General features: G+C 35.1%; 3 protein-coding genes across 3 annotated transcripts in view; 1 reads left to right on the top strand and 2 right to left on the bottom strand.

Moving 5' to 3' along the window:
- Positions 1-10269, bottom strand: part of LOC135695736 (palmitoyltransferase ZDHHC17) — a 16269-nt gene extending 6000 nt beyond the window's left edge. The window contains exons 1-13 of the mRNA XM_065214912.2: positions 10119-10269; positions 9129-9266; positions 8368-8501; positions 7987-8064; positions 7577-7647; positions 6737-6810; positions 5782-5846; positions 5033-5106; positions 4204-4292; positions 3436-3561; positions 2907-3046; positions 997-1094; positions 562-683 (exon numbers count right to left, since the gene is read on the bottom strand). Coding sequence (XP_065070984.2) covers positions 562-683; positions 997-1094; positions 2907-3046; positions 3436-3561; positions 4204-4292; positions 5033-5106; positions 5782-5846; positions 6737-6810; positions 7577-7647; positions 7987-8064; positions 8368-8501; positions 9129-9266; positions 10119-10175 — 1266 coding nt within the window. The 5' untranslated portion in view covers positions 10176-10269. The remainder of the gene's footprint in view (positions 1-561; positions 684-996; positions 1095-2906; positions 3047-3435; positions 3562-4203; positions 4293-5032; positions 5107-5781; positions 5847-6736; positions 6811-7576; positions 7648-7986; positions 8065-8367; positions 8502-9128; positions 9267-10118) is intronic.
- On the top strand, positions 10243-18951 carry LOC135695742 (ER membrane protein complex subunit 10). Its single transcript, XM_065214921.2, has 10 exons — positions 10243-10370; positions 11314-11383; positions 12238-12262; positions 12721-12811; positions 14793-14897; positions 15794-15851; positions 16035-16111; positions 16799-16857; positions 17381-17477; positions 18548-18951. Exons 1-10 carry the CDS (start codon positions 10299-10301, stop codon positions 18620-18622), a joined length of 729 nt encoding a protein of 242 aa, XP_065070993.2. The 5' UTR covers positions 10243-10298; the 3' UTR covers positions 18623-18951.
- On the bottom strand, positions 18702-25500 carry LOC135695739 (ELMO domain-containing protein 3). The gene is made up of 5 exons (XM_065214917.2): positions 24871-25500; positions 24068-24288; positions 23144-23479; positions 22029-22236; positions 18702-21264 (listed from the first exon to the last, which is right to left on the bottom strand). The coding sequence occupies exons 1-5, from the start codon at positions 25218-25220 to the stop codon at positions 20934-20936; spliced, it is 1446 nt and encodes a 481-aa protein (XP_065070989.1). The 5' UTR covers positions 25221-25500; the 3' UTR covers positions 18702-20933.

The raw sequence follows: 25500 nt of genomic DNA, 5'->3' as shown, positions 1-25500 counted from the left end.
TAATAACGCAAAATAACGCGTCAATTGCATTTGTAGAACAATAATCAAATATGAAGGGGAGATACCAAATGGTCATAAGCGAATCGTATTGTTTTGCATTCTTTTGTGCTGTGCTGTGCTGTGCTGTGCTGTGCTGTGTTGTGTTGTGTTGTGTTGTGTTGTGTTGTGTTGTGTTGTGTTGTGTTGTATTCTGTTCGGTTTTCAGTCATCTTTTATTGCGCTGTGTTGTTGTGTTGTTGTGTTTGTTTTTGTTTTTTGTTGTTGTGTTGTATTGTGTTGATTTGTGTTGTGTTGTGTTGTGTTGTGTTGTGTTGTGTTGTGTTTTGTGTTGTGTTGTGTTGTGTTGTGTTGTGTTGAATTTGTTTGTGTTTTATTCAACAGTACCGTATTCTCTTTGCAAATCAATAGAAATAACTTTTTATTATTCGCCTACTTAGGTTTCAAAATATGCCCACACGAAACAAACTGGTTTGATAAATACTACGACAATCACTGCAACAAATACAGCACACGGAACACAAAGGAAGCACCAAGATTGTAATGAAAAACACAATTAGTTACCTTTTTCTGTTCTGACGGGGTATTCTTAATGACACCTGGATCTGACAACCACGATTTATAAAAAAAGTAAAACAGCCCAGTTGCATTTAATGTAAACAAAAGTAAAACTTTTGGACCGATGACTTAAATTGATGTCAAGGAAAATTCAAGGTGAACCGATAGAAATTAAATAAAGTCGAGCATTCCCTGAACCATACAATAAAAATGTATGCAAACATACTAAACCAAATAAAAATCTTAATATCTACGTTGCCTTTCTATTCTCTATTAACTTTGAATATCTTCATATTTACATCGCCATTTCTCTACTGCAATTTTCATCCATATCTAATTTATATCGGTATAATCAAATCAGTGTGGGCACTACAACACGTTCGGTACCAAAATGCACAAAGTACCATTGCTTACATACAACTATGGTTATTGAAAAGATACATGACCAAAAATAAATGAAAAGCGTCGCGAACATGAATGCCTTTGTAGCAAGGTAGGTACCAAGAGCGATTGTGTTGTCTTCCATATCTCTGAAAAACCTGATGTAAACAAAACAACAATCGAGTCAAATAACAATATATACAATCATATGCAACATAGAACCGTCCTAATCATATGCAACATAGAACCGTCCTAATCATATGCAACATAGAACCGTCCTAATCATATGCAACATAGAACCGTCCTAATCATATGCAACATAGAACCGTCCTAATCATATGCAACATAGAACCGTCCTAATCATATGCAACATAGAACCGTCCTAATCATATGCAACATAGAACCGTCCTAATCATATGCAACATAGAACCGTCCTAATCATATGCAACATAGAACCGTCCTAATCATATGCAACATAGAACCGTCCTAATCATATGCAACATAGAACCGTCCTCTTCTATACAGCAATGTGATACATATGTACATAATTTGGCGTAAAGAACTTTTAGTGGCCTAGAACCGTACTTTTCTGTTTTAAGGCTACTGAAAACCGTCTTGTTCAATACACCAACTTGTGTACAGCTTTGTCTTTACGGGCATCAAGCACAATCATTTTGAGCATGGAATTTGAAAAGGGCGAGCACAGCAGAGTTAAGCAATTTTTCAGATAACCCAGATTGTGCTAAGGTCTATAATGGTGACATGTTTCAGATAAATGCTGATAAAATAAAATTTTATCAGAGTTAATTTCACGAGGGATGTTGTAGAATTTGATTTACTAAGGGTATTGTTTTTATCCGAATTGTCTTTTCCCCTTTGGGTGCCAATTATTCTGCTTTCATTCTGGTATTCGGTTCTTATATCTCCTTTTCAATGCATTTGGAATATTGGGCAGTAGGAGTTCTGTATTCTGGGTTTTTACACAGAGTTGTTGGGCCCTAGGCTCTGATGAGGACTTTTCAACGCTCTTCTCTTTTCCCGTACCCTCCCTCCCTTTTTGGTATCTAGCAAAGTGTGTTTTCTTTTTCAAATCTTATCAAATCTTTTGCTCTCTTAGGAATCACCTACATCACAGTATTCTTTAAAAGGTCCTGTGGTTTTTTAGTTTAGGATGGGTCCGGCTTTAATCCTGTCATATTTTGTCTTTCTCTCTCATACCTTGAGTATCTAAGGTAGGATTGGTGCATCGGCTCCCTGGTGGAGAAAAGTGATCTTTTTTGTCCACTCCCTGCCCAGAAGTTTAAACCGCTTGCTCTTGAGTTAATCAAGCTACTTAGATATGGCTTTTATAGTTTAGGGTTTTTATTTGGGTTAGGTGGAGCAACTTGTGACGATGCACCAAGGGCCCAACGTTGCTCCCTGTGATGAGGGAATGTAGCTTCAGTGCCTGATTTGACGAGGGTTGGGCCATGTTATTTCTGAGGGAGCTATTTTTTATCAAAGTGAAAACATTCCTCTGTTGATGCTATTTTCCCGAGTAGAAAATCAATTGGCAGAGCTCAGTCGTCCTTTCATCTAGCAGTTTTGGCATCAATCCACCTACAAACGAAAAAGCCGCTATTGTTAAGACAAAAGGAGATCGTTTTTCTCTTGGAATATATAGTAGTGATTTTCCTTTAGACGCGCAGGACTGACTGGATAACTTTACCAGTCACGTGCTCGCGTTTTTCTGATTGGCCTATTTCGATCCACAACTGAAGATATATTCTCCATCTTGTTCTTTTAGAATCTTATTCTGACGTTTTTTACCCTCTGTAAAATGCTTGCTTTTTTCAAAGCCATTTCCGAATCTTGTACCGCCAAAAACTTGTTCACAGTTTCAATTAGTCGAACAATCTCATGAGAAAATTGGAACAAATTTGAATCAAGCCCGATTGATGTTCAGAAGAAAAATCTAATCAAGTGCCTACCTTAAAAAATAGTTGAGTGAGAAGCCAAGAAGCCCCATCATTAAAACAGTGTATATCCACCAAGGAGAATGTTCCAAAATAGTGCCTGATAGAAACATGGCCATTATTGGTATGAAAACACCAAGCTTTCTTTTGTTTTCCTGCAACAGAGCAAGGGAGAAGCAAATAAGCAAATTTTCTTTACATATTTCCTTTGAAAATAAATTTAGCTGGTTAATTTCTCAATTAGTTAAAAAGTGCAGTGGCATGCTCCGACAGGACATGAATGGGGAACTAAAGCGTCCCTTCCCTCCACTAGCTTACAGGTCCAGCCTGACCCGACTGGTACCACCTGGCAGGGTTCCCTAGCTCAGGGCTACGAGCGATGGCCAACGGCTAACTCGGCGGGAGACCGGCGATATTTCTATTTTTCATGAAATAGGCTTGGCAGTTGGTCAGGATGACGCGTGGGGTTTCTCTGCTTTTGTAAATATGTAGAGGCAACGAAATGGCATGTTTTGAAGGTATCAAAAAGATATCAACGCCTTACCCTTTTATGAAGCAATGAAAATAAGAATGAAGTTCTTTCGTTTCCTCGAGCTGACAAAGCAGCTTTGATTTGCTGGGATATCCAATTATTGCGGCGCTCATTGGCAAGTTCTAGCGGCGTCAATTTCTGTTGGTAGAAATCAGGACATCATAAAGGAATTCATGGTAAAGCAGCTACCTGAAATGCTTGATATGCTCGTACGCACACACGAGATTGCGGTATGTTCGTACGCGTACACAATTTCGCTGCTTGCATCTACTGATATGTTTTTAAACTGGTATACTCAAGGTTGCTGAATACAGTATTATAGGCCTAAGAATTCTATCACCCTCGATGCATACGCTGGTAATGAAAGCATCAATTCAAGCACAGAGGCTAGAAAGCTCTAAAATGCAGAACAAAGTTCGCTAGGAATCTCTAAAGTGTTCGCTAGGAATTTCTAAAGTGTGCTTTGAACGATACTTATTTTAATAGATGTTGTATATTTGTACCATTTCTGTGAAATATACGAAAGACTGTGTTAATTGCAATAATCATATTGAGACTACTTTTGCGAGACGAAATCATGTTCGCCCGTAACCGTAACTTTATTAAGGTAACTGTATAAAAAACATTTCAATAAGCAATAGACAATTTATGACAAAACCATATGTATATAAAGAGCTTTTAATCATATATACAATGCCTTAACATAGGAAATGTTATTATCAAGAAGATTAGTCTCTGGTACCAACTTAGAGTAAGAAGGAGATACTTTGGATGTCTTACTTGCTCATTTCTCGAGTCTAGACTTGCTCCGGATCGCAAAAGAGGCTTGATAGCATTCGTGTTGCTGGATGCGACAGCCCAGTGAAGAGCTATTGGAACAAATGAAATATGTTTATCTCAGTTTCATCTTTCTGATAGTTTTCAATTGAAAGGCCATGCTAAGAGGTCTTGCATGTGAGACCATAACACGATTGTCACTAATGTTGATTAATGTACGATAAATTGGGATGAAATCCGAAATCAGATAAAACATTATATAAAACTGAAATAAAAAATATTTTGCATGACAGGAAAAACGAGCACTAGGAAACCAACATGGTATATGACCTCATAAATAGCGTTAAAGACAAGATAGCGAAGTGATAAACGACTAGAAAGCGTAGTCAACTGAAGTATCAATGTAAGCCAGTGCAAGACCGCGTAAGCTCTTTTCCATTCGAGGTAGATATAAACGAAGGACATGAAGCACTGCGGAACAGGCAAATAAACAGAGTACGGCCTCTGAATGATTGGAAGGAACAAAAAACATGTCGACTATCAAATAAAAACAACTTCCATGTTTTTTTAGAGTGCTCCGAAAATCAACACTTCGTATATTGATGCTTCGATCACAGGATAGCGTGCATTAACGTTCACTAATTAAACCTCTTCTATGATACAATTATTAAACCAGACTAATTAACAATTGCACATAAAGTGTTGTTCGCAGAGACCTTCTCTTGTGAGAAAAGCACATAGGCCTAGACGCTACTTTATAATTAACCTATCACTCAGAAAATTAAAAAGTAGATGACACAGCTGAATAAACAGGAATGAATTTTTTCCTGACCTGTATTCTTGTGTACCCTGTCAGCCAGGTTCACAGATGATCCAAAGTTCAGCAGAATTCTTATTGTATCAATTCTGAAATAAATTGAATTTTCAAAATTACTTTTCCTTAACAAAACCATAACATTTCTGAAAAGGGTTCAAAATACAAAAAACTATCAAACCTTGATTCTTGTGATACTACAAGCTACTATGAGTTAAATAGATTACTGTGAAATACTCAGTGCTACTACCAGTTACTATGAATAACTATTAGTTACCGAGTTACAATAACAGCAGGTGATAAAACTAAAAGTTTTTCTAAACCATGGTATTTTCTCATGCATAATAAGCAGTTGAATTATTAAATGGGTATCAAGCATTTCGCTGCAAAAGAAATGACAATATTAAGCTTATCAAGTTTATCAAACTTAACCATATTGTCTTAAGACATTGCTAACAGGAGGCAATATCTATTTTCAGAAATGCTCAACAACAGAACATATACATAATTCTAAATACACAAATTCTAAACATACAGTTTACACAAACCGGCTGAAAATTCTGCAAGATCAGATGAAACCGGTACCAAAAATGGATAATTTCTGTGAATAAATCTAAACTGCAGGCATCTATCTACGGCAATTTGTGCAATATCTACATAAATCCATAATTCTAAATATAAAATAGAATTCTACTTGATTTAGTTTATCAAGCTTAATTCATGAATGCAATTCAAATAACTTTTGTTTCCAACTAAAAGGTATTTACCCAAAGCTTCTATATGCTGCCCACATTAATGGTGTCATGCCATTCTTGTCAAGCAAATCAACATCCTAAAAAGAAAAATTGTTGTAATTTTATTTTAATCCAAACAAATATATTACACTTGATTTAAAAAGCAAGAATGATGCAATGAATAAGTTTGTTTGAAGTTGCTTCACCAATAAATTGTCGAGAAAAACATAACATATATTTGATTTGCTTCCCCAATTTGCCACTTTTACTTGTTACTTCTATTTGCTACTCCAACCTCGTGCTGTGAAGAGCAGGATGGTTTGCACTTGATATTCCAATTTTATGCTGAGTGCAATAGTTACACTTGGCATTGAGAGCTCTAGTATAGAGCCATGAACTTTGACACAAAAACGTCTTATTCTTATTCCTTTTTACTTTCTACAGCTTTTAACATAGATTCAAAATTGCTTGTAATGCCAACAAAAGTTGAACATACTAGAGTTTAAGGGTGTCTGACAGTTAATGTTGTTTGCAAAGAAAGCCAGCATTTTAGCTTATAAATAAAAATATGGCATTTACAGAACACAATTTTTTTGGGATCTACAGTCATTTATGGCATACAGTTGCAAATAAATTGCTGATGATAAAGATCTCTAAAACAAAATAGATGTTCCAATGTAATTCAGCTGGTTAGTTTACAAGACAATCTGAACAGACATCTGAATTGTACTTATGATTAAAGGAAATGGTATGTCCAATTCAAACTTCAGCTGTAGAAAATTGTTTTTTGATAAAGCTGTAGCTTTTTTGCAACAATCATCAGGAATTTTGTCTCAGCTTTTTTAACATTTTGGAAATCCAATTAGCTACAGTTTATTTTTTCAAATGTAGAATTTTATCAAACCAAAACAGATAAGTCTTTTATCACAAAATGTGAAGGTGTGCCACAGTGGCACTTGCCAATGGCTCTTAAAAAGGAATTGCATACCATTCCCTTGGCTAGCAAATAAGCAACCATTGCTGAGTGACCAAACTGGGCAGCTAAATGCAGACCACTGCAACCTAGAAGATTAATTAAAAAGTTTTAATTTTATAACTTCTAGTTCAAATTGCATGGTTATATCAAATGCTATTGATGTTATAGCTTTTCCATTTAAGCTTTGTGGTACCTAAGAATTTTATAGCTCTTGACTTTCAAGTGTTATAGACACCCACAAAAAACTTTATAATTTGATCCTGAACAAGTGTAGCTGGACTACTAACACTTTTTTAATCTAAAAATTTCTTCTTTTAATGATAACAGTGGTGACACTGATTCAGAATGGTTCTTTCATCACACACGACAAGCACAGAAAGTTTTCCATTGTTTAACATGCATATCATGTTGTGCAATCCCCTAAACGGTGAATGCTGTATAATCAAAAGATGATTCCCAGGGCAACCAGACAAAGTTTCTGTGATCCAAAAGTTATCTTTGTAAATGGTGAGGTGTGTGATATCGCTACTTTTTGAGAAGCAGATGCATGACAAAATGCACACCTTGTCTATCCTGGGTGCTTGTCAACGTGCCGGCACAAATCACGCACCACAAATTGAGAGGCCATCATTACCTATACTAGTTGTAAACAACAAAGGTTGAATTTGGTCTGATCATTTTAAACTAAGAATTTCAAATTTGGACAATCAATTTGTTTACTTTTTTAACTGCCAATTTTATTGACCAGTAGCTACCCATTTTTCTCTTAAGATTAAGCATCAGATAAATTAAAACTGAATTCTTGATGGATTTGATTGGCTCCTGTAGACAATTTGCAGAATTGTTACTTACCTTCTGAGTCTTCAAGACTAGGGTCTGCTCCATGTTTCATCAAAAGGACAACAGCTTCAAGGTGTCCCTGTCTATAGGAAAAATTAAAAACTACTGTTTAACGATGTATCGAGTCAGCTACCAACATTTAAATGCATTTTGGATACATACAAACATAAATGTGCTAGCTGCAGTTCTATGGACAGTTTGGAGGCTAAAGGAGGTTACCAGCATCACTTTGCCATTAGCAGGACATGAGGGTGGGGAACTAATTATAATATCTTGTGTCTGTGTCGATAAATTTCTGACTTAAACATTTCTCATTGCAGACCAGTTCCCTAAAATTCGAGTTATCCTGCCAACTTGAGGAAAATAAGCTAAATTTTCGTGAAAAATATAAGAACAAACCAGCTGTAGAATGCAACACTAACCGGACAGCCCAGTGAAGTGGGGTACCATTCAAGTTGCCTCCACGTTGGTCAACAATGGCTCCTTTGGATAGGAAGTAGCTGCAATAAATGACAGAAACTTTCTGAAAAGTCACAAACACTTTTACATTTAAAATGAAAGTGATCTTTAGCATGAACTTTAACAAATAAATAATTGTATCATAAATATTATGTTTTCATACTGATGGGAAAAATCATAACAAAGCAAAAACTCTTCAATTGCAGATTTTGGCCTGGCACACATTTTTCAAAATGATAGGAAAGAATTGCTGTGAGAAAATTTAACTGGACAGTCTAAGCTAACTGTTTATATGTTTAACCAATTCTTTCATGGAACTTGAAAAATGACAAATTCAGACTTACTCCATGACATTAAGCCTGTTGTTTATTGATGCCCAATGCAACATGGTAACATCTTCAGCATCAGGAACCCGGACATCTGCTTCTCCTTCTTCAATCAATTGCTGGCATCTTTCAAGTATACCATATTGTGCAGCCTTGAAAAGTAACAAACATAGTGTTTATCAATCTTACCATAAGATATGCAACAAGTTGAAAAAAAATTCATACATAAATATATATATGATACATATATATAAAATTATTTCTCTATTAAAACCCACATAAAATCCTTTCTTTCTACAACATTTCCCTCCCTGATAGTGAGAGGTGTGGCATATTTGTTATGTGAATCTTAGCCAAGGGAAATTTGGGCATACTTGCAGTTAGCTTTGCTATGAATTACTTATTTATAACAAAATCTATTGCGTTAAAAAATAAACCTAATGGGAGGGCAAGCTTTGTTTAAAGGGTCAGCCATTCAGATGTTTTGGCTTTCAGTTTGCTTCTACTGCATCATTGACATGTGTTTATTTTCATAATTGGTTTTTATAAGATATTTTGTTGTTTTACTTCTGCAAACTTTGCTAAGACCCAATCTACACAATATGCATTTCCATTTGACTTGCAACCCTGATATTGGGGATGTGGCCAGTGGGTGGAGGGAAAATGGATATGTAGGCTTTTATGGCACACAGATTTGATTAGCAAAATGTTAAGGCTAATTATTGATATATTGGTTTCTGTTACACAACTATATAAATCTTATAAATATAACAACTTACCTTAACAATATCAAATTTACTATAATCTGGCTGTTGGTGTCCATTAGCACTGCCAAATGAAGGGACTGGACCTTTCTTTCCAGGAATATGACTTGGTGGAGCAAAAGTGTTGGTGGGATAGGCCTTTTCACTGCAACACTGAAATTTATAAACAGCTTATTTAAAAGATAACCCCTTTGGTGAAAAATGTCTTCAAACAAGGTTGAATTTGAATTAATTTTGACTACAAATAATCTGAAAGCTAATCAAAACATTTTACTCCATAAATGCTCTTCTTAACATCATGATGTTAGCATGTGAGTTGGAAAACATCATGATTCTGGTTATTTGTATGAATTGCAAGCTACATAAATATTAGCTGCAACCTGCAAGTGAAGGTATTTGAGATTAGAGCAACTTTTCTGAGCTCAAATGTACATGACTTATTATCAGGGTATACATATTTATCAGGCCTTGTGATGGGAGGTGCTTGAGCTTGATACAAATTATCAAACCTGTAATTGATTAAATTTGATGATATTTGGTTATATATATATGTTTGAGCCTCTAAAAGAGGTTCAATTGGTCAGGCACCCACTGTTTTGCTCCTGGAAAGGACTGTATGTTTTGACAGGATTGAGATGGTAAACAGAGGGCAGAGGATACTGGCTACCAGATTGGATATGGTTTCTTTTGTTGACAAATTCGATAAATTTTGAATGAATCTGTGGCAAGAACGACTCTTTACGTACCTGAGGTTTGGATGAGCGATCAGCTAGAAATCTGTGCTATTGCATGAATATATAAAGATTTTATTTCCTAATTCAAACACATGTCTCCCGCAAAATAGTTTGTAAAATGGGCGGCATTAATGATTTGATTGGTTGGATGGCCTAAATCATGCATCACTGCAGTTCGCAAAAAGCTAATTGACTTGCTTAAAATTTCTGAAACTTTAAACAACAAGAATGTTTGTTTTCATCTTATTGCGAATAAAAATTTAATTTGCACCTCATCTCTGTCACTTCCTAAAACAGGACCGCATCCTGGCTCTACTTCATCCGCCATTTTGCATGAACACCGCTGTTAAATGGAATCTGTTTATATTTCGCGACGCGAATTGCTATATCCATTTTCAATTGCAACCACTTTCACGATTTGCGAATCGAGAACGAGTCTCTTTCAGTAAATATGGCGGCACGAGAGCTGTTGATTTGTGCTTTTTTGATGTTCTTGAACTACTTTTGTGTTTCTTCGAGGAAGGCAAGTATTTATCTTTTCAACTATTTGTTTTGACAAATAAGATACGGTCAATTTTTCACACCTATGAAGTAAATAATTTAGTTCTGTTTGAAGTTATAGCATTTACAAATAGGCGATGTGATTAGGCCATCCTTGCCGAGGTTGGATAAAATATATGTTTTTGGCTACGTGTAGCTGCAAGCAACGACACTCTAAGCTACGAGCATTTGTGCTACGAGTGATGATGCTCGTAGTATTTATGGCTTTAGTATAATATACGAAGCTTGTTTGATATTGTGGGTTAAGTATGCAAGTTTTGCAGCGAAGCGACCAAGGGCCACATGCCATCCTAGGTATGACATGTGCACAAATTTTAGGACAAACCAAAGTACATGTACATGAATTTTTTACACGTTCACATACACGCAATTTGCTCGATCACTCTAAACAGTTTGGACTTTTAATACTAATGTATGCTGCAACACTACGTTTGATATGCAGATTACATTTATTCTCATTAAACGGCACACCAAAGAAGTTTCCATTCAAAAACTTGTTTCAAATTCAACTTCTCAAGAGATTATCATTGCTGGGTATTGGTCCTAGAAATTCAAGAAACACATGAGAAGCTTTTTGTAGCAAAATGGTATGAAAATGTAAGAGTCTGCCTACCAGCCCCGGAACTTAGTTTCTTATCAAAAATATGTGCAGTGATAGACTGAAAAGTTTGGTCTGCGCAGGGAACCACATTATTAAGAATCTGCCATAGATTCCGTGCACAATATTTGTTTATTTGGTCATGTTCCCTGCAAATATTCCACCATTTAAACTTCTGACTTCTCATAGCCAAATGTCAGGTATCAACCCACTCAAATATTCTGCCAGAACATTTTTAAATATAAATCAATTTGCAACTTTTTTATTCATCAGTTTCAATGATGCAGTATGTATGTATCTTTTTTAGGTTGACGATGATCTTGACATGGTAGCCCACTCTAGTTTTAGCCTTCCATTGCAGCATTCATTTGAATTAGGTATTCTAAAACTATATTTGTTTGTTTATTTTTCATATCAATTTACCAATAGGCTTTTGCCAAGTTTGCATGTGAAATTTTGTTTGCTTAAAATTTTTCACAATGCTAGGTATCCCTACACTGAAGTTCCATTGTGTCAGAGAAGTTTTTTGTCTTATCTTGAAAGTGTGTGATTCAATGTATGTTTTGTGCATCTGATGAAAGAATGTGCATCTTCCATCCTTTTGAAAGGACTATGTTCCTACCAGTTACAAAAGTGCCCAAGATCATCAAGCAAAAACGCTTCTAAAAGAGAAATGCCACATAATTTAGTAGAAATCAAAATGCCTAAATATTTCATGATATACTCGAGAGTCAAACCAAAACATAAAGTAACACAAATTTAAAAAGGATTGGGCATGCAAGGTTGACTTTTTATTCAAGGTGTTTTAGAATCTGTCTACATCAAAGCAAATTTATTTCGAAAGAAAAAGTTTGTTTCCTCTCTGGAGTCTATAACTAGGTTACAGTGCTGATTGGTCAAAATAACAAACCAATCAAAGGGGCCATTCCTCTTCTCTTGGGACTATCAATCTACTTACCTGTGGACATTATCCAATGTTAATCCCAGAAGAGTATTTAAAAATGATTTGAGTATGCTATGTTTCTGCATTTCCATGCTATTTTTAAAAAGAATAAGAAGCAACTCCAGTATGTAGACGTCCCTATTACATTTCCTAGTAAATGATCTCTGAATATCATATCTCCAAACCAGTTTGTTGTATTGTATGTCTTGATGACAGTCTCGCTTTTTGTCCCGCATATATCTGTAATTTTTTAAACCTCTTCTTGTAAAATTGTTTCTTCTTTTTTAGGACCTGAGGCCAAATTTACTCCCAGGTACTGGCTTTTTTAGTATTAAACAAAGCAACCCAATTTAATGCAATTGCTTTCTCATTTTGAAAATGTTAGCTCATCTTAATGCTTTGAATCAATGATATAGCAAGGCAATGATGCAGTGGAATATTGTGCATTCCATGTCTTTGACCCAAGCACAAGAATGCGAAAATAATAGCATTCTGATGCCAAATAAATGCATAGTAGCAAACTTTGGTCATCAGACAGAATCTTGACCAGAGGTGGTGCAAGAGGCAGCTAAAGTCTTTGGAAGGCTACCACCAACCTTAATGTTATCATACCTCCTTTTGAAAGATAGTCTGCAAAATATCTTGAGATGAATAATATTTTTCTCCACATCATGATTTAGCATTATCTGAGCTGTTACTTTAACCTACTCAATTGCTTTAATCTAAAAAAATTTCAAAACTTCTTATCTGTAATTTCTTTTCTGTAAACAGGGGCTCAATTTTATTCAAGACACTAAGGAGCTCCCATGCATCATTGTCAAAGGAGATTTCACTGACACAAGAAGAGCTCGATAAGCTAGAGGTATGTGCAGAATTTTACAATCTTAAACAAGAGTTATTTTCTGTTTCATCATCATCAGGTACCATCTTCTATCAGAAGGTTGGCTACCATGACCCTCCAACTATCCCGAAATCTGAGTTTTGGTTTGTTGTCATGGTCATAAATAAAACTAAGGGGCTAATCAGTGGCGGATCCAGACTACCGCCATTACCGCTCGAGCGGTAGTCAGATTATTAAAAAAATTATAGAAACAAGGATCATTTTCATGTTTATACTACTACTTTAATTAAACTATATTTAATTATTGAAAATATTTGATCGTGCTGCAAACCAAACCTTACTTCCTAGAAACATGCTTAAAATTTCCACAGAGACAGAAAAATTTTTTAATCCTTATCGCTATGCAAATTGCGTGCCAATTGCCGAGCCACATGTTTGCAAATAGAAGGCTAGCATGGGGGGATGATGAAATCATGGCTTGCTAGCTAGGGGGATTGAGTCCGTGTAGAGCGGATTCAAGCTGCACTGAGCTGTAGTCAGCCTGCCTAAACCAATCAAATTGTCAGCCTGGGGGGATGCATACAAATTTTGTTGACAACCAATGAACAACCGAGTTGACTACCGCTCAGTTGGGGGGTTGAGTAGTATTGCCGCTCAACACGGCTCAAACGTTACAGAAAGATGGGGGGATGCCTAAATATTCTGCAAGTGGGCAAACTGTAACTTCAAAGCCGATGTGACCCATTATTTTGTACAATACACAACTATTCGTAGGACTATATTTAAAAAAATATTAAGACTCAAATATTCTAAAATTAAAGAAGGCATCAGGATTAAAAGTCAGGCCCACAATATTCGCCAAAAGTATGATTCTTTGTTCTTTGTTTAACAAAAGTTGCTCTCAATAATTTCAAATTTTATCTAGCTTTTTAAACTTGTAATTTCCAACAGGTCTGATTTTCATAAGTAATTGTCCGACTAAATGCGAGTTTTAGGAGACACTTCAAAATTCTGCCAAATGTATCTTTTTTTCTAATTCTATGGTGTTCCTCATCTAAATGCCGTAAATTTTTTTAGAATATCCATCTTCAGAATATTGAATAAGATTATTTATTTCTTCTCAAGCTTGTTGTAAGGGTACATGAAATTTCAGTAAAGCACAGCTTGTCTCTTGAAAATGGTCTACATAAGGAATTATAGAAAGCAATAATCATTTTAGAAAACCGGGTGTGACCAAGAAATGGGTGTGGTCTATAGGGTGTGGTCAACCCTCTATCTCATTTCGGCAGTAGTCAGATTTTAGGCTGGATCCGCCACTGCTAATAGTAGAGATGGGCCCCCAGAACCACCTCTACAGTGTTTTTAAAGGGACACCATCCCTCTTTCCAGGAGTTCTTCTGCCCAAAGCCGTTGACCCCTGGAGTCGTAGCTCATCCACCCTCCTTGCCGGTCGCCCGCCGAGTTAGCCGTTGGCCATTGCTCATAGCTCTGAGCTAGGAAACCCTGCCAGGTGGTACCAGTTGGGTCAGGCTGGACCTGTATGCTAGTGGAGGGAAGGGACTCTTTATTTCCCCATTCAGGTCCTGTCGGAGCATGCCATTGCCCTGATTTTCTGTTTAGGAACAGTTAAACCTTATATCTGGAAAATGTACTCAAGAGTTTCTACCACAATAACCATAAGCAAAGCTGGTCCAATGCAAAATCAATTTCCATTTTTTTATCTACATGTTATACCTTTTAAACATATTCAGCTCTTTACCAAACATGCTGTGTTCTTGTGTTATTATTTGTAAAAGCTTTTTAAGTATATGTATATTATGTTTGTGTTTGTAATTAAGTATGAGCTGTTTAAAAGACAATTTTAACTTGTTTGCCATTTCAAGATTTTATATAAATAAATCCTTGTGGGAGAAGAACACTTGTATTTTATCATTCAAATACTTAGTCTTTTAAATAGCCTAGCGTGATATCTTGAAAATATTTCTTTTCTTATGATCTACAGGAACTTGTCCGTGTTGATGGTGTTTATAGAATCAGGGCCCCTGTTAAGATCGGTGAAGCTTTTGATAAACCAAATGTCACATATGTGTCATCTTTTATTAAAGCAGTAAGTTACATCTTCTTTCTGTGTTTTACTGGGTATATGTTTGAAGATAGCATCGAAAAATGGAAAATTTGCATGTAAAGTAGAGCATTCTAATTTTTTGCCATTTTAAATTTTTGTGGTACCAAAGGCCTCTTAGGGTTATGTTAATGGACTGCTTTGCTTGAGAGAACAGCAGGATTATTCAACAACAAGGAGCAGCAAGCCATTTTGCAAGATGGAATGAAGACTATGATTTAAAATATAGCAAATAAGAAACACCGCAATGCGATGAGTGAAGACTAATATTTTGCCCCGGCATTAGGGGCTAACACACCACCACATCGTCACTTTTTTCTACCTCCAAACATTACTACTTATTTTTTTTTATTTAATCTCATTGTCATTATCATTATTTTATATTATAGTACTTCATCCTCATTACATTTTAATTCCACCACCACCACCCACACTCTCTCATTCCCCACCCTTCCCACCTTCACAGCTGCACTGCATTCACACCATTCCACATCAATCAATCCGACACCACCATCATCTCTTTTAAATGTGTACATTTTTAGTCCGTTTACTTTCGCTCTGATGAAGCCCTGTATTCCGGAGCGAAATATTAGCTTTCATTGATTTACGTGTATTTGTTGTTGTTCATTCTCATCGCATTGCGGTGTTTCTTCTTTGCTACATTTCTATCAATTTTTTGCCACAAGAAATTCCTTTGGAGTCTGTAGAGCAGCCTGCTATCGTGACCTTTTCTTTAACACATATGATTTAAAATGCAGACAAGAGAAAAAGACGTAAGCCCAATTTTTGGACTTCTTTCAAACTAAGGTTTTAAAAATTGTGTCAGTTATAGAGCTATTTTAAAGACGATAATCTTTATTAACCAAAATCTCTGTTTCTAGTGTCATCTCATGTACTCACAGCTGTCAGAAATAATTACTGTCTCTATTGACAATTCAGGTAAGTCTGTTTTGTTTATTCAAGAGCTTTTATCACCACAGTACATGTCTATTTTGGTTTTGTATCATACTCAAGCTTATATGCATATGTTTGCACCCCAATAGGAAAATTCTTCTTTTCCTGAGTATATTATAGTATATTCTTGATAACAAGACTAATCAAGAAATTACATTGCTTTTAAAGGCAATGTTATTGGAATAAGTATCAGAACCGAGAAGAGAGAATGTCCACAAAGTATATCAGAAACAGGAACAAATATGGTATTTATCAATTTTATGTTTTTGGTATCTTCTTTTAATTCGTTACAGTTTTAAGTTATTACAGTTTTTGTTTATTAAGTAGAACAATCTTGTAATATTTTGAGATATAATTCATTCAGTGCAAAGCCAACCTTCAATTTTCTATGCACTTATGTAATAGATATTTCATTGGAGTATACCCCCTTATTAGTTTAAGAATTGTCGATCTAAACTTCACATCAATTTAACTTTCCCTGATATTCATTCTCACAAGAAGATAGAAAAATGGAAAATGTGTTTAGTTCTAAAACTGGACTGCAAAATGTATCATGAAGTCTGTCACAAGCATTTATTCACCCTTTTTGTGTATTGTAAGTGGCTACACCAGCAAGCACGATTTATAATGTACTGGATTTTATGTTGTATCGTATTGTATCGTATTACATCTTGTATTGTATTCTATTGTATTGTATTGTATTGTATTGTATTGAATTGTATCGCATTGCATTGTATTTGTATTGTATAGCTTTGTATTGTATTGTTTTGTATTGTTTCGTACTGTATTGTATTGTATATAATGTATTATATTTTTTTATTGTATTAACTTAACTGATAATTCATATCCTTGCTTTACTTTATTGAATCGAGTAACATTTTTTACTCTGAAAATGATAAGACATGATATCAATACCAATTCATTTTTGGTAGGTTGGTTCAAAAGCATTCAACTCGACTGTGCACATCCAATTGCAGTTGTCTGGAGCAGTGTATGTGAAATTCTTACCCCAGTCTTTAAAGTGTTTTTCTCAATATCAGTCCTTTGTGAATGTCGTATCGATTTAAAAAATAACAAAAGCTCGATTCAAATGTAGCAAAAAGTTTTCAGGGGCTTTCTGTTTATGCGAAGATCCTTGATCATACTATAACGGATTATTAAACAGATAGATACCCTTAGCGATCTTTAATCCCTGTGAATCTTAGACTGATGCTTTCAATGTAAATGTATACAAATGTACTTCCAATTTCCTAGCTGCGTTGTATTTAAAAAGCGTTTTCTCTTCTAAATATTCAGTAATTTACCACAAATGTTTTTGGAAACTGGAGTTTTCAATGTTTCCAGAATAAGCCTTTAATGATAAGTCAACTGAAGGTGGCACCAAAAAAGGAATTACGGCAAAATCCCTTGACTAAATAAGGTAGACGTTATTGTTCTCTACCCGGAATCTTCCTTGATGATACTGACAACACCATAATTATCCATTTTCACTTTCTCAAGAATTTTCATTTTAGGCCAGAGACACAAGTTTTCATAAGAAAATTAGAAAGAGAAGAAGCTGAAAGACTTACTGGGAAGGATAAAGATAACAGATCATTCTTAGCAAAATATGTATGTAAATTTATTTACTTTATTTTATAGTAAAACGTCATGTGGCTAAGTAGGCCTACGGTAACTTTGGGTAAGGCTTGCAAGGTTTAGGCAAAAGTGGCATAGGCTTGCAAGTTTCAGCCAGAAGTGCTGTTGATGACAAGTAATTTCATTTAAATGCCCAGTGAAGCTGCTGTTTTCATCTAGAGAACATCGTTCTTACATTCTTTGATGACTGATCCTAAATGTTTTTGGATTGCTTTCTCTCAACGAGAAAAATATTTTCCAGCTGAACTTCCCAACTAATCTTGCCCAAAGCTTGGGTTCTTTCGCAATGTGATAATGTTTCTTTATGTTTAAAGAGTTAAATTTGCAAAGAACTTTCAGAACAAAAATCAAACCAACTTAAAAAGCCTGGGTTAATATTCGACATGTCACAATGATAGGGCATATTTTGCTAAAAATTTTGGTACAGTTCAATCTTCATTTTCCAATTCCACTACATACAAATTTATCGTGATAATTAAACAAACAAAATAGCAAAGCCACAAGAAAATCAGGAGAAGAAAAAATTAAAATGGGTTTACAATGAAACTGTTACAATATACATTCAAGGCAATCAAGAGAACAAGATTAACTTTACGAAAGGAATTTCTTAAGAAAGAGCTCGCTCAGAAGTCAAACTAATCGAGAAGAGAGCACCCCATAGGTTAATAGTGCGAGGAGAGAGCGTAGTTTTAATCACACTTGTTGTTTTTGTCATAATTTGCATGTTTGCTGATATGTCTACATTTATTTAAATTAAAGATAAATATACAGAAACAACAATGATAAATGTTTAGGAATAAAGTTTAGAAAATATAAGCTCAAGCTGATAATTAATATTTCACCTTCGATTGACCATATGTGACGTAAGATATGCTTTTCCAAGAAAATCCTAACAGGTTGCTAGAGTTATAGGATATCTATGAGAAACTATTCTATCAAAAAGTTAGGTTTTCTCTTGATCGAAATCATTATTGGTTATTTGTTCACAAAAAAGTTTTGTAGATCCAAAAATTTTAATTCATTTTCTTTCACTCTCTTCTCAGTGGATGTACATACTACCCGCAGTGTTTATACTGATGTTAGCGGGACAGCAAGAACCACAAGAAGGCCAGACATGAAGCTCTCACACGAACTGAATTCGTCAAGACAGAGGTTTGGCGGTTTTATTAAAAAACCACGAGTTTTGATTCAAGGATGTGAGTTGAAAGGAATATGACACCGGATATTTAGACCTTCCTTTGAAATGACCTTGAAAGTTGTTGAATAATATCAAAGTTTGTGTTAAAAATAATTTAAACTAAATGATAATTGCAATGATATTTCCATCTTTGATTGGGTTGCTCATACTCGTTTAGAGGTTGGGGCAATTTCCAGTGCAGAATGGTACAGACCTTTAAATGATCTTGCTCCTGAAAATATGAGATATGTAAAACATTGCTTCATTGCATTTTTTCGTTTCGTGTTGTTTGGTTTTTTTTTAATTCAACTAGTAAGAAACATTTATGTTGAGTTAATGAGGAGGATGCCTAGAAATGGTAGATAAGGATTATTTAGAGCTGCTCTCATCAAAATGCCTTCCCATGGTCCGAAGTCGATCATCGTACCAGGAAACTACTCTATCCTACAGTGCAAAAAGCTCATAATCTCTTGGTATCTTGTAGATGAATTTCTCTACCTTCATTTGGTTGCACTTTCTTGGCCTACTATTGTTAGGGGCGCAATGCTCATCGATATTTCTGAGTCCCCTTGCAATTCTATTCAAGCCTCTGTCGCAGGCATAAACATTTTTTAAAAAGCCATTCGCACAAATCTTCTAGTTCCCCAACAGCCATCAACTCGCACAATAGCTTTCGCCCATTGCCTACTAGACTTGTTCTAAGTCTATATTGTGCTTGAAAGAGGAGTATTTTTTTCTTCCTGTGAGCCTCTACGAAGGAGACAGACCGTACCTGACTGATTCAATGTGCATAGCCACTTTGATTTCTAGAGCTTGGGAATACAGATTGCTTTTGATTGCTTTACAGGCAACCAGATGGCTAGAAAACATGTTGATACTGTCAGCGTTTATGTAATACAAATGCTCGATACAGCTTCTAAATATCATTTGGTGGATAATTATCAATTGTACTTGTAGTATAGAAATGAAACCAAAGAAAATACAAAGAAACATAATGCTTTCAATGCTGTTCAGTGCAATAATTACATCCTTTAGTTTTCTTTATCATCCCAATATATACATTAGTGTTTTTAGTATAAGTGTTTTCGTATTTAGAATACTTATTTGAAAATTGCATAATAAGAGTGTTACTCAACATTATTAATTGATGGCCTAATATGCTAGAATGGGACAATACACATTTTACTGCTTAAAAGCAAGAGGCTCTTGGGAAGGGGGAGAGAGGAAACTCCTTCATCAATGACGGAATGGATTTCTATAGACTTTTATAGGCTTGCTGAATCGATTTTTTGGTACGTTTTTGACGTTCTCCAAATATGTTTTGGCGTTGCAAGAAACAAAGCAGTGAGAGATAAATGGATTTTAAACGTTCAAATAATCAGACCTGGGGTTGAATGTGGAGACATTTTGGTAGAATTTTTTTAATAGAATCAATCAAACGAAAATCAATTGGGCTGTTGAGGTTTGAGACCCTGACTATAACTTCAAACCAAGCTCTTTTATTGGGCGATTCCCGCCAACAAAATCATTGATTGCTTCTAAAAAAGGTCACGAGTTCATTCATATAAAATTTTTCCACTGATTTAAACCTTAAGAATATCCTAGCTTGTCTTATAAATCAAATAATCATGAGTTAAATCTTCTTAAAGGTAGCATGACTGAAATGCACTAAGATTGCAGACAGGGAAATAAATATGCTTTGAATTGAACGTCTAGTAAATACAGGTATCGTGGTCATAATTGGAGAAAATCCAGGTAATAATTGGAGAAAAGAGGGGAAGGGGATGGATGGATGGGGGGGGGAGAGGATTTTTTTGATTATAATAAAAACTTTCTGATACGCGGTTTGGAATAGGGGGCACTTCTCTTGTGACGGCACAAAGACACTAGCGGGTTCACACCACTCCCCCTTCCCCCTCTTTTCTCCAATTGGGGGGTTATCTTTTTCGAGTAGTAGGGAGTGGTGTATTGAGGTTTTTATGGGCTTCAGGTATCAGTTTGTTATTGATAACAAAATCTAATACTTTTAATACAATGCACTTTCCTACCAAAAGAGGCAAAATAATACTTTTTAAAAGCGAATTTCTCCAGGTAGTCTGTTTGTTTGGCTTAAAATTACAAAGTACCACAGTGAATTTCACTGGCTCCTTTGACTGATGAACAACAAAGGGATCACACTGCAGTATCTCCTTCTTGACCATGACACATTGAATCTTTGAAACAAATTTGGAAAATGCTATTGTAGTTCAATACTACACAAGATGTACGTCTTCTTCACCTTTGTTGCCTAAATCGCAAAGCCCAACGAATTTCTCCACCTTTTCTACAGGTGCACCTTTATCCTTTGTCACAGGCTCTATATCTACCGGGGCTTTCCCCTTTTTTCGGTCATTCATCGCCTTTCGAAAAGTCGACATCAAATGAACCGGCTTATCTTTAGCTTGAGATTCAACTTCGGCAATTACAAAACCGGAGTCGGATATTGTTTTACACTGTGTTTTCCAAATCCGGTAAAGTGTATAATATATTGCGCTATAGAGTTCATTAAACACTTCGAATACTTGTCCACGAGTATTGCATTCTCTGAAATTGAAAAATAATGAAATAGAATACATCTTTCTTTTTTCAAAAGCTGTTTGAAGATAGATATAAGATTGAATATTCATTTCAAAACAAAGATATGTTTGTTTATTTTCTATTCAGCTTTCTTTTTGTATCTCTACTTATTAATTTACTGGCTAAAAGAAATTAAGAATACACATATTTTTTAGTTAGGATAAACAAACTAAGCTCAGGGTAAACATACAAACTCAGTTTTTTGCAATTGTTTTGTTGATTACTTAATATGTATCGATTCAATTTCTTAAAGATTTATTTAATACCAAATACTAAAAAACTACATTTTAGAAAGCAAAAACGCAACAAAAAAGTATAAAACAGAACATATTGTAAATTAAAGTTCAATTATCTATCACTTATTTGGCTAAGATTTTAGTAAGTTTTCATACTGAGCTTTGTGTGGCCATTAAAAACGTTCCTTTGCAAAAGGGTTTCATTCAAATGGGCCACAAGAAAAGAAACAAATTTAGACAAACTTCATTTTCAGCAATCAAGGTTTTTTTCAATTGAAGAGTCAAAACATGAACTCTTATCAGATTTATATACATAAACGTAACATTTTATGTCCTTCTACGTACTATATATTCGAATTTTTTTAGGCCCTGAAGTTTATATTAAGCTACGAATACTGAAAAATATATTTGATGAAAAATGTTGAATTTTTTGCTCCATCAAGAGAAATTGCTTTTAATTTCTCAATAAAAGGAGAGAATAAATGCGTAACTTACTTGTTTAATTTGCCCTCTCGAAATATTTGCAGAGTTATTCTTGTAATATTGATGCCCATGACAGAGAAAGGGAAATTCTGTACTTCATCTTCTGACAACCTGTAAATATCTATTGCAAGACTTGATGTAAACAGACTGGTGACAAAATTCAGGGTTGTTAGCAGTCCTAGCATACCACAGCCACGGAGATCTGTTGATGGATCCTCCCCTGAAATGAAGATAAATACATTGGATTAGAATGTCATATAACTAGTTTATTTGCTTAAATTTTATCATCTTTAACAGGTTCCATAATTACTCAACAAGGTTGCAATACTGGAGACTAGATTGTCACTATCATGATTTGATAATAAATTTTTAGTCTTAAAAACAGGTTTCAGTTTCTTCATTGCAAACAGCACTAAACAGCATATATGCCTTTTGTCCTACTGGAATCTACTTTCTTTGAGACAAATTAATTGAAGTTTTCTAATTAATGTGATTGCTCAATGTCCTCTTTGACTGTTAGGATGAAGGATCTATCGTTGATCAGAACACTTCAATTTGTTCTTTGGCCCAATGATGTTAATGAAGCTCCCCAATCTTTTAAAAACAGGATGCAAAATTTACAAATGGATGATTATTGCAGTCAAGTATGGAGCCTATTATTAGCAAATGAAAATAACAATGCTGAGTTATTCAGTTAGTTTTCGAAAAAATGACCGGTGTTACAGTGAAATCATATCCTGACTAACTAGACAAATTCAAAATGCACCCCTTGGACAAAGAAGGGAAGGAACCACATTATATATAATTGGCAAGAATTGAATGGAGAATACAGCTCTCCAAATTGGCTTTATAATTGGATATTTCGGAATAGTTGGGACACATAGAGAAGACATAATAAAAAATTTTTTTTTGGGGGGGGGAGGTCATTCTCAAACTCTTTCACATTGTGAAAGTAGAGGAATCTAACTAACTTATAGATTATTCAGCAAATGGAAAAGCACATTTGAGATTCCTGCTTCTCATTCAATTTTTTTACTTGATTCAATTTTGCCCTATTTTTATATTTTCAAATTTTTCCCCCTTTTACTATCAGGTGCCTAATTTGTTCTATTAAAACTGGAACTTACCTTGAAAACCAATACTTTCCCAATGAGATCCATACCTTGGGCAATCGAGATTAGTTGCAGTAAGTTTTTTGTAAATCGTCTGTAGAATCATAATATGCATTGCTTCATGGTTATCAAATGGACATAAGCCAAGGGTAAAAATCAAGTCTCTGTCATTTCTAAATCTTTCGTGTAATTTGGGTGGTCCAGCAATTGCATACCATAGTCTAGCTAGTCCCTTGTGCCTTATTGTGGGCTTTATTGAAGCAGAGAATTCATCCATGTTTGAATTTTTAAAATGGAAAATTGCCTCAGTGAAGGATACCATTGGTGATTTGGCCAAACCTTTTCCTGCACCTTCAAATGATAAAGAAATTAAATCATTAGTGTAATGATTCATTGCTATTATCATGGTCCTTAGCTTCAGGCTGGTATGAAGCGAGGGCCAAATAAGTGAGCAGTGTAACATAGTGTACCGTAAACAAAGAGTATTTTGAGTAGACTAAACTGGATATTTTGTCTCTTTCTATATTCAACTGATGTGACACAAGGATATTTATGGAACAAGACTTCAACTTTTGACAGGAAAGCTGAGACAGATGTGCCTATGTAGTGGATAGATTCAAAAAAGTTGGAAAGAGTGAGCATATTGAGGCCTTTCATATAATTAATGAAGCAAAGAAGATGCTTATAAACACAACACAGCTTGTACCAGTAAGGCTCAACACCAACAAATGAAACAAATATTGGCCCAAGGATTATATAAAATAATGCATGAAAAATGGTATTCATAGAATCTCAAAGAATACCCTTGTAAATTATTTTCTAAACTGAGTAAAACCTCCAAGATTATGTCATTTTATCAGCTCGTATTTGATCTTAAAGGTGGCATATGATATGAAATAAAAATTTAATAGTAATAACTCAAACTTCTTAAAAAAGTACCTGCTGTTACTGTTCCAACATGATCCCATTCTTCTTTAACTTCATTGAGCGACTTTTTTGACTTTTGCCTGTATGGCTCTGGATCTGAAGACCAGCCTCGTTCATTTGACTCGTTTGAGTGAGCAGAAAGCACTGAGTGAGCAGGTGACAATGGCTCTTCTTTCAGGCTCTTTTGCCTTGTGATCAGGTCGAGAGCAAACTCAGGCAAAGGCGGTCTATCTCTGCATGTATTAAGTAAAACATTTATTATCTAACAACTAATATGAAAGGCAGAGCAAATGGAACTTTGTCCTACCAAAGATCCAAAAATGTTTGATTTGGTAAAGACAAACTCTACTACCAGAACTTTTATGAAAACTTAGCCTTCTCACTTAGCATCTTTCAGTAAAATAATATGCTGACAAGACATATCAATTACTACTTTGTCACTTAGAAAGCAGTCTGAAGCAGTGTCAAATAAATCAAAACTTGAAACACAAAGCAGTTGCTGTTATCTACTCCATTCCAGCTACAGCATTCTATCAACACTACTGACAGGCGGACTCCTTTAAAAAGTTCTCGTCTGAAAAGATTTATAATGATTTCTAAACTTATTTCAATTCAAAAATGTTTTTTACTCTTTAAATTCGTAATTTTAGTAAATTTTTGTTACTTAAGTGAATTTTTGAATGGAATTGAATTTTAAAATCAAACTGAAATTAACTGCAGCCCAGATTATGTTGCTGAATTATATTATTCAAAAGCTGCTTAAGAATAATTTGCTTTGCTCAAAATAGAATAAACAGAGATTAACGCACACATACCCATGAGAGTGAGGCTCATTTTCTTTTGGGATTTCGTTTTCTTTTACATTGCTTATCTGATCTTTTCTTTCCTTTCCTTCGCATGATGACTTGCTACTATTAATACCAGATGACTCCTTTTTCGATTTACTTGTAGAACTGGTTATTTTTTCTACTTTTGCTGATTGATTTACTTTTACAACATCAATCTTCTTCACCTTGTAACTTTCAAATGCTTCATCAAATTCATCATTATCAAACTCGTCTGCTTTATCATCTGTCCCCTTGGTAACATTTCTGAAAGCTTCCTCAGCTTCAAACTCAAATTCATCTTTCTCTTCATCACTTTCACAGCATTTTGTATTTTCCATATCCCTTTAAGCTCTATGCAATAGGTTCAATTGTCTGATTCTCGATTCTGACCTTGGGCTAAGGTGGGATGACAGCTTTTGTAAAGGTGCACTTGGCTTTTTCACCTGCTGGCTGCCATGTTTGTTTGGCATCTGTAACTTTTGCGACCTCGTTTACATACGGGTTTTCTATTGTCGCCTCAGACTTTCAAAATAATTACTAAATTACAAAATCGAATCAACTTTATATAAATATAAACAAATATCGATAACAGGTAAGGGAAAGTCATTATCTCTTTAC

Source organism: Rhopilema esculentum, chromosome 2, assembly GCF_057945365.1.
Source record: "Rhopilema esculentum isolate cy_ngs chromosome 2, ASM5794536v1, whole genome shotgun sequence".
NCBI classification, from domain to species: domain Eukaryota; kingdom Metazoa; phylum Cnidaria; class Scyphozoa; order Rhizostomeae; family Rhizostomatidae; genus Rhopilema; species Rhopilema esculentum.
This window is presented reverse-complemented; position numbering and strand designations above follow the sequence as displayed.

Coding starts and splice junctions, on each gene's coding strand:
- LOC135695739 (XM_065214917.2), bottom strand. CDS start 25,220: ATGGAAAATACAAAATGCTGTGAAAGTGATGAAGAGAAAGATGAATTT. Junction 23,480..24,067: donor TGTTGGAACAGTAACAGCAG/GTACTTTTTTAA, acceptor TATCATTTGAAG/GTGCAGGAAAAGGTTTGGCC. Junction 22,237..23,143: donor GGAAAGTATTGGTTTTCAAG/GTAAGTTCCAGT, acceptor TCTTCATTTCAG/GGGAGGATCCATCAACAGAT.
- LOC135695742 (XM_065214921.2), top strand. CDS start 10,299: ATGGCGGCACGAGAGCTGTTGATTTGTGCTTTTTTGATGTTCTTGAAC. Junction 12,263..12,720: donor GAGGCCAAATTTACTCCCAG/GTACTGGCTTTT, acceptor TTCTGTAAACAG/GGGCTCAATTTTATTCAAGA. Junction 17,478..18,547: donor GATCATTCTTAGCAAAATAT/GTATGTAAATTT, acceptor CTCTCTTCTCAG/TGGATGTACATACTACCCGC.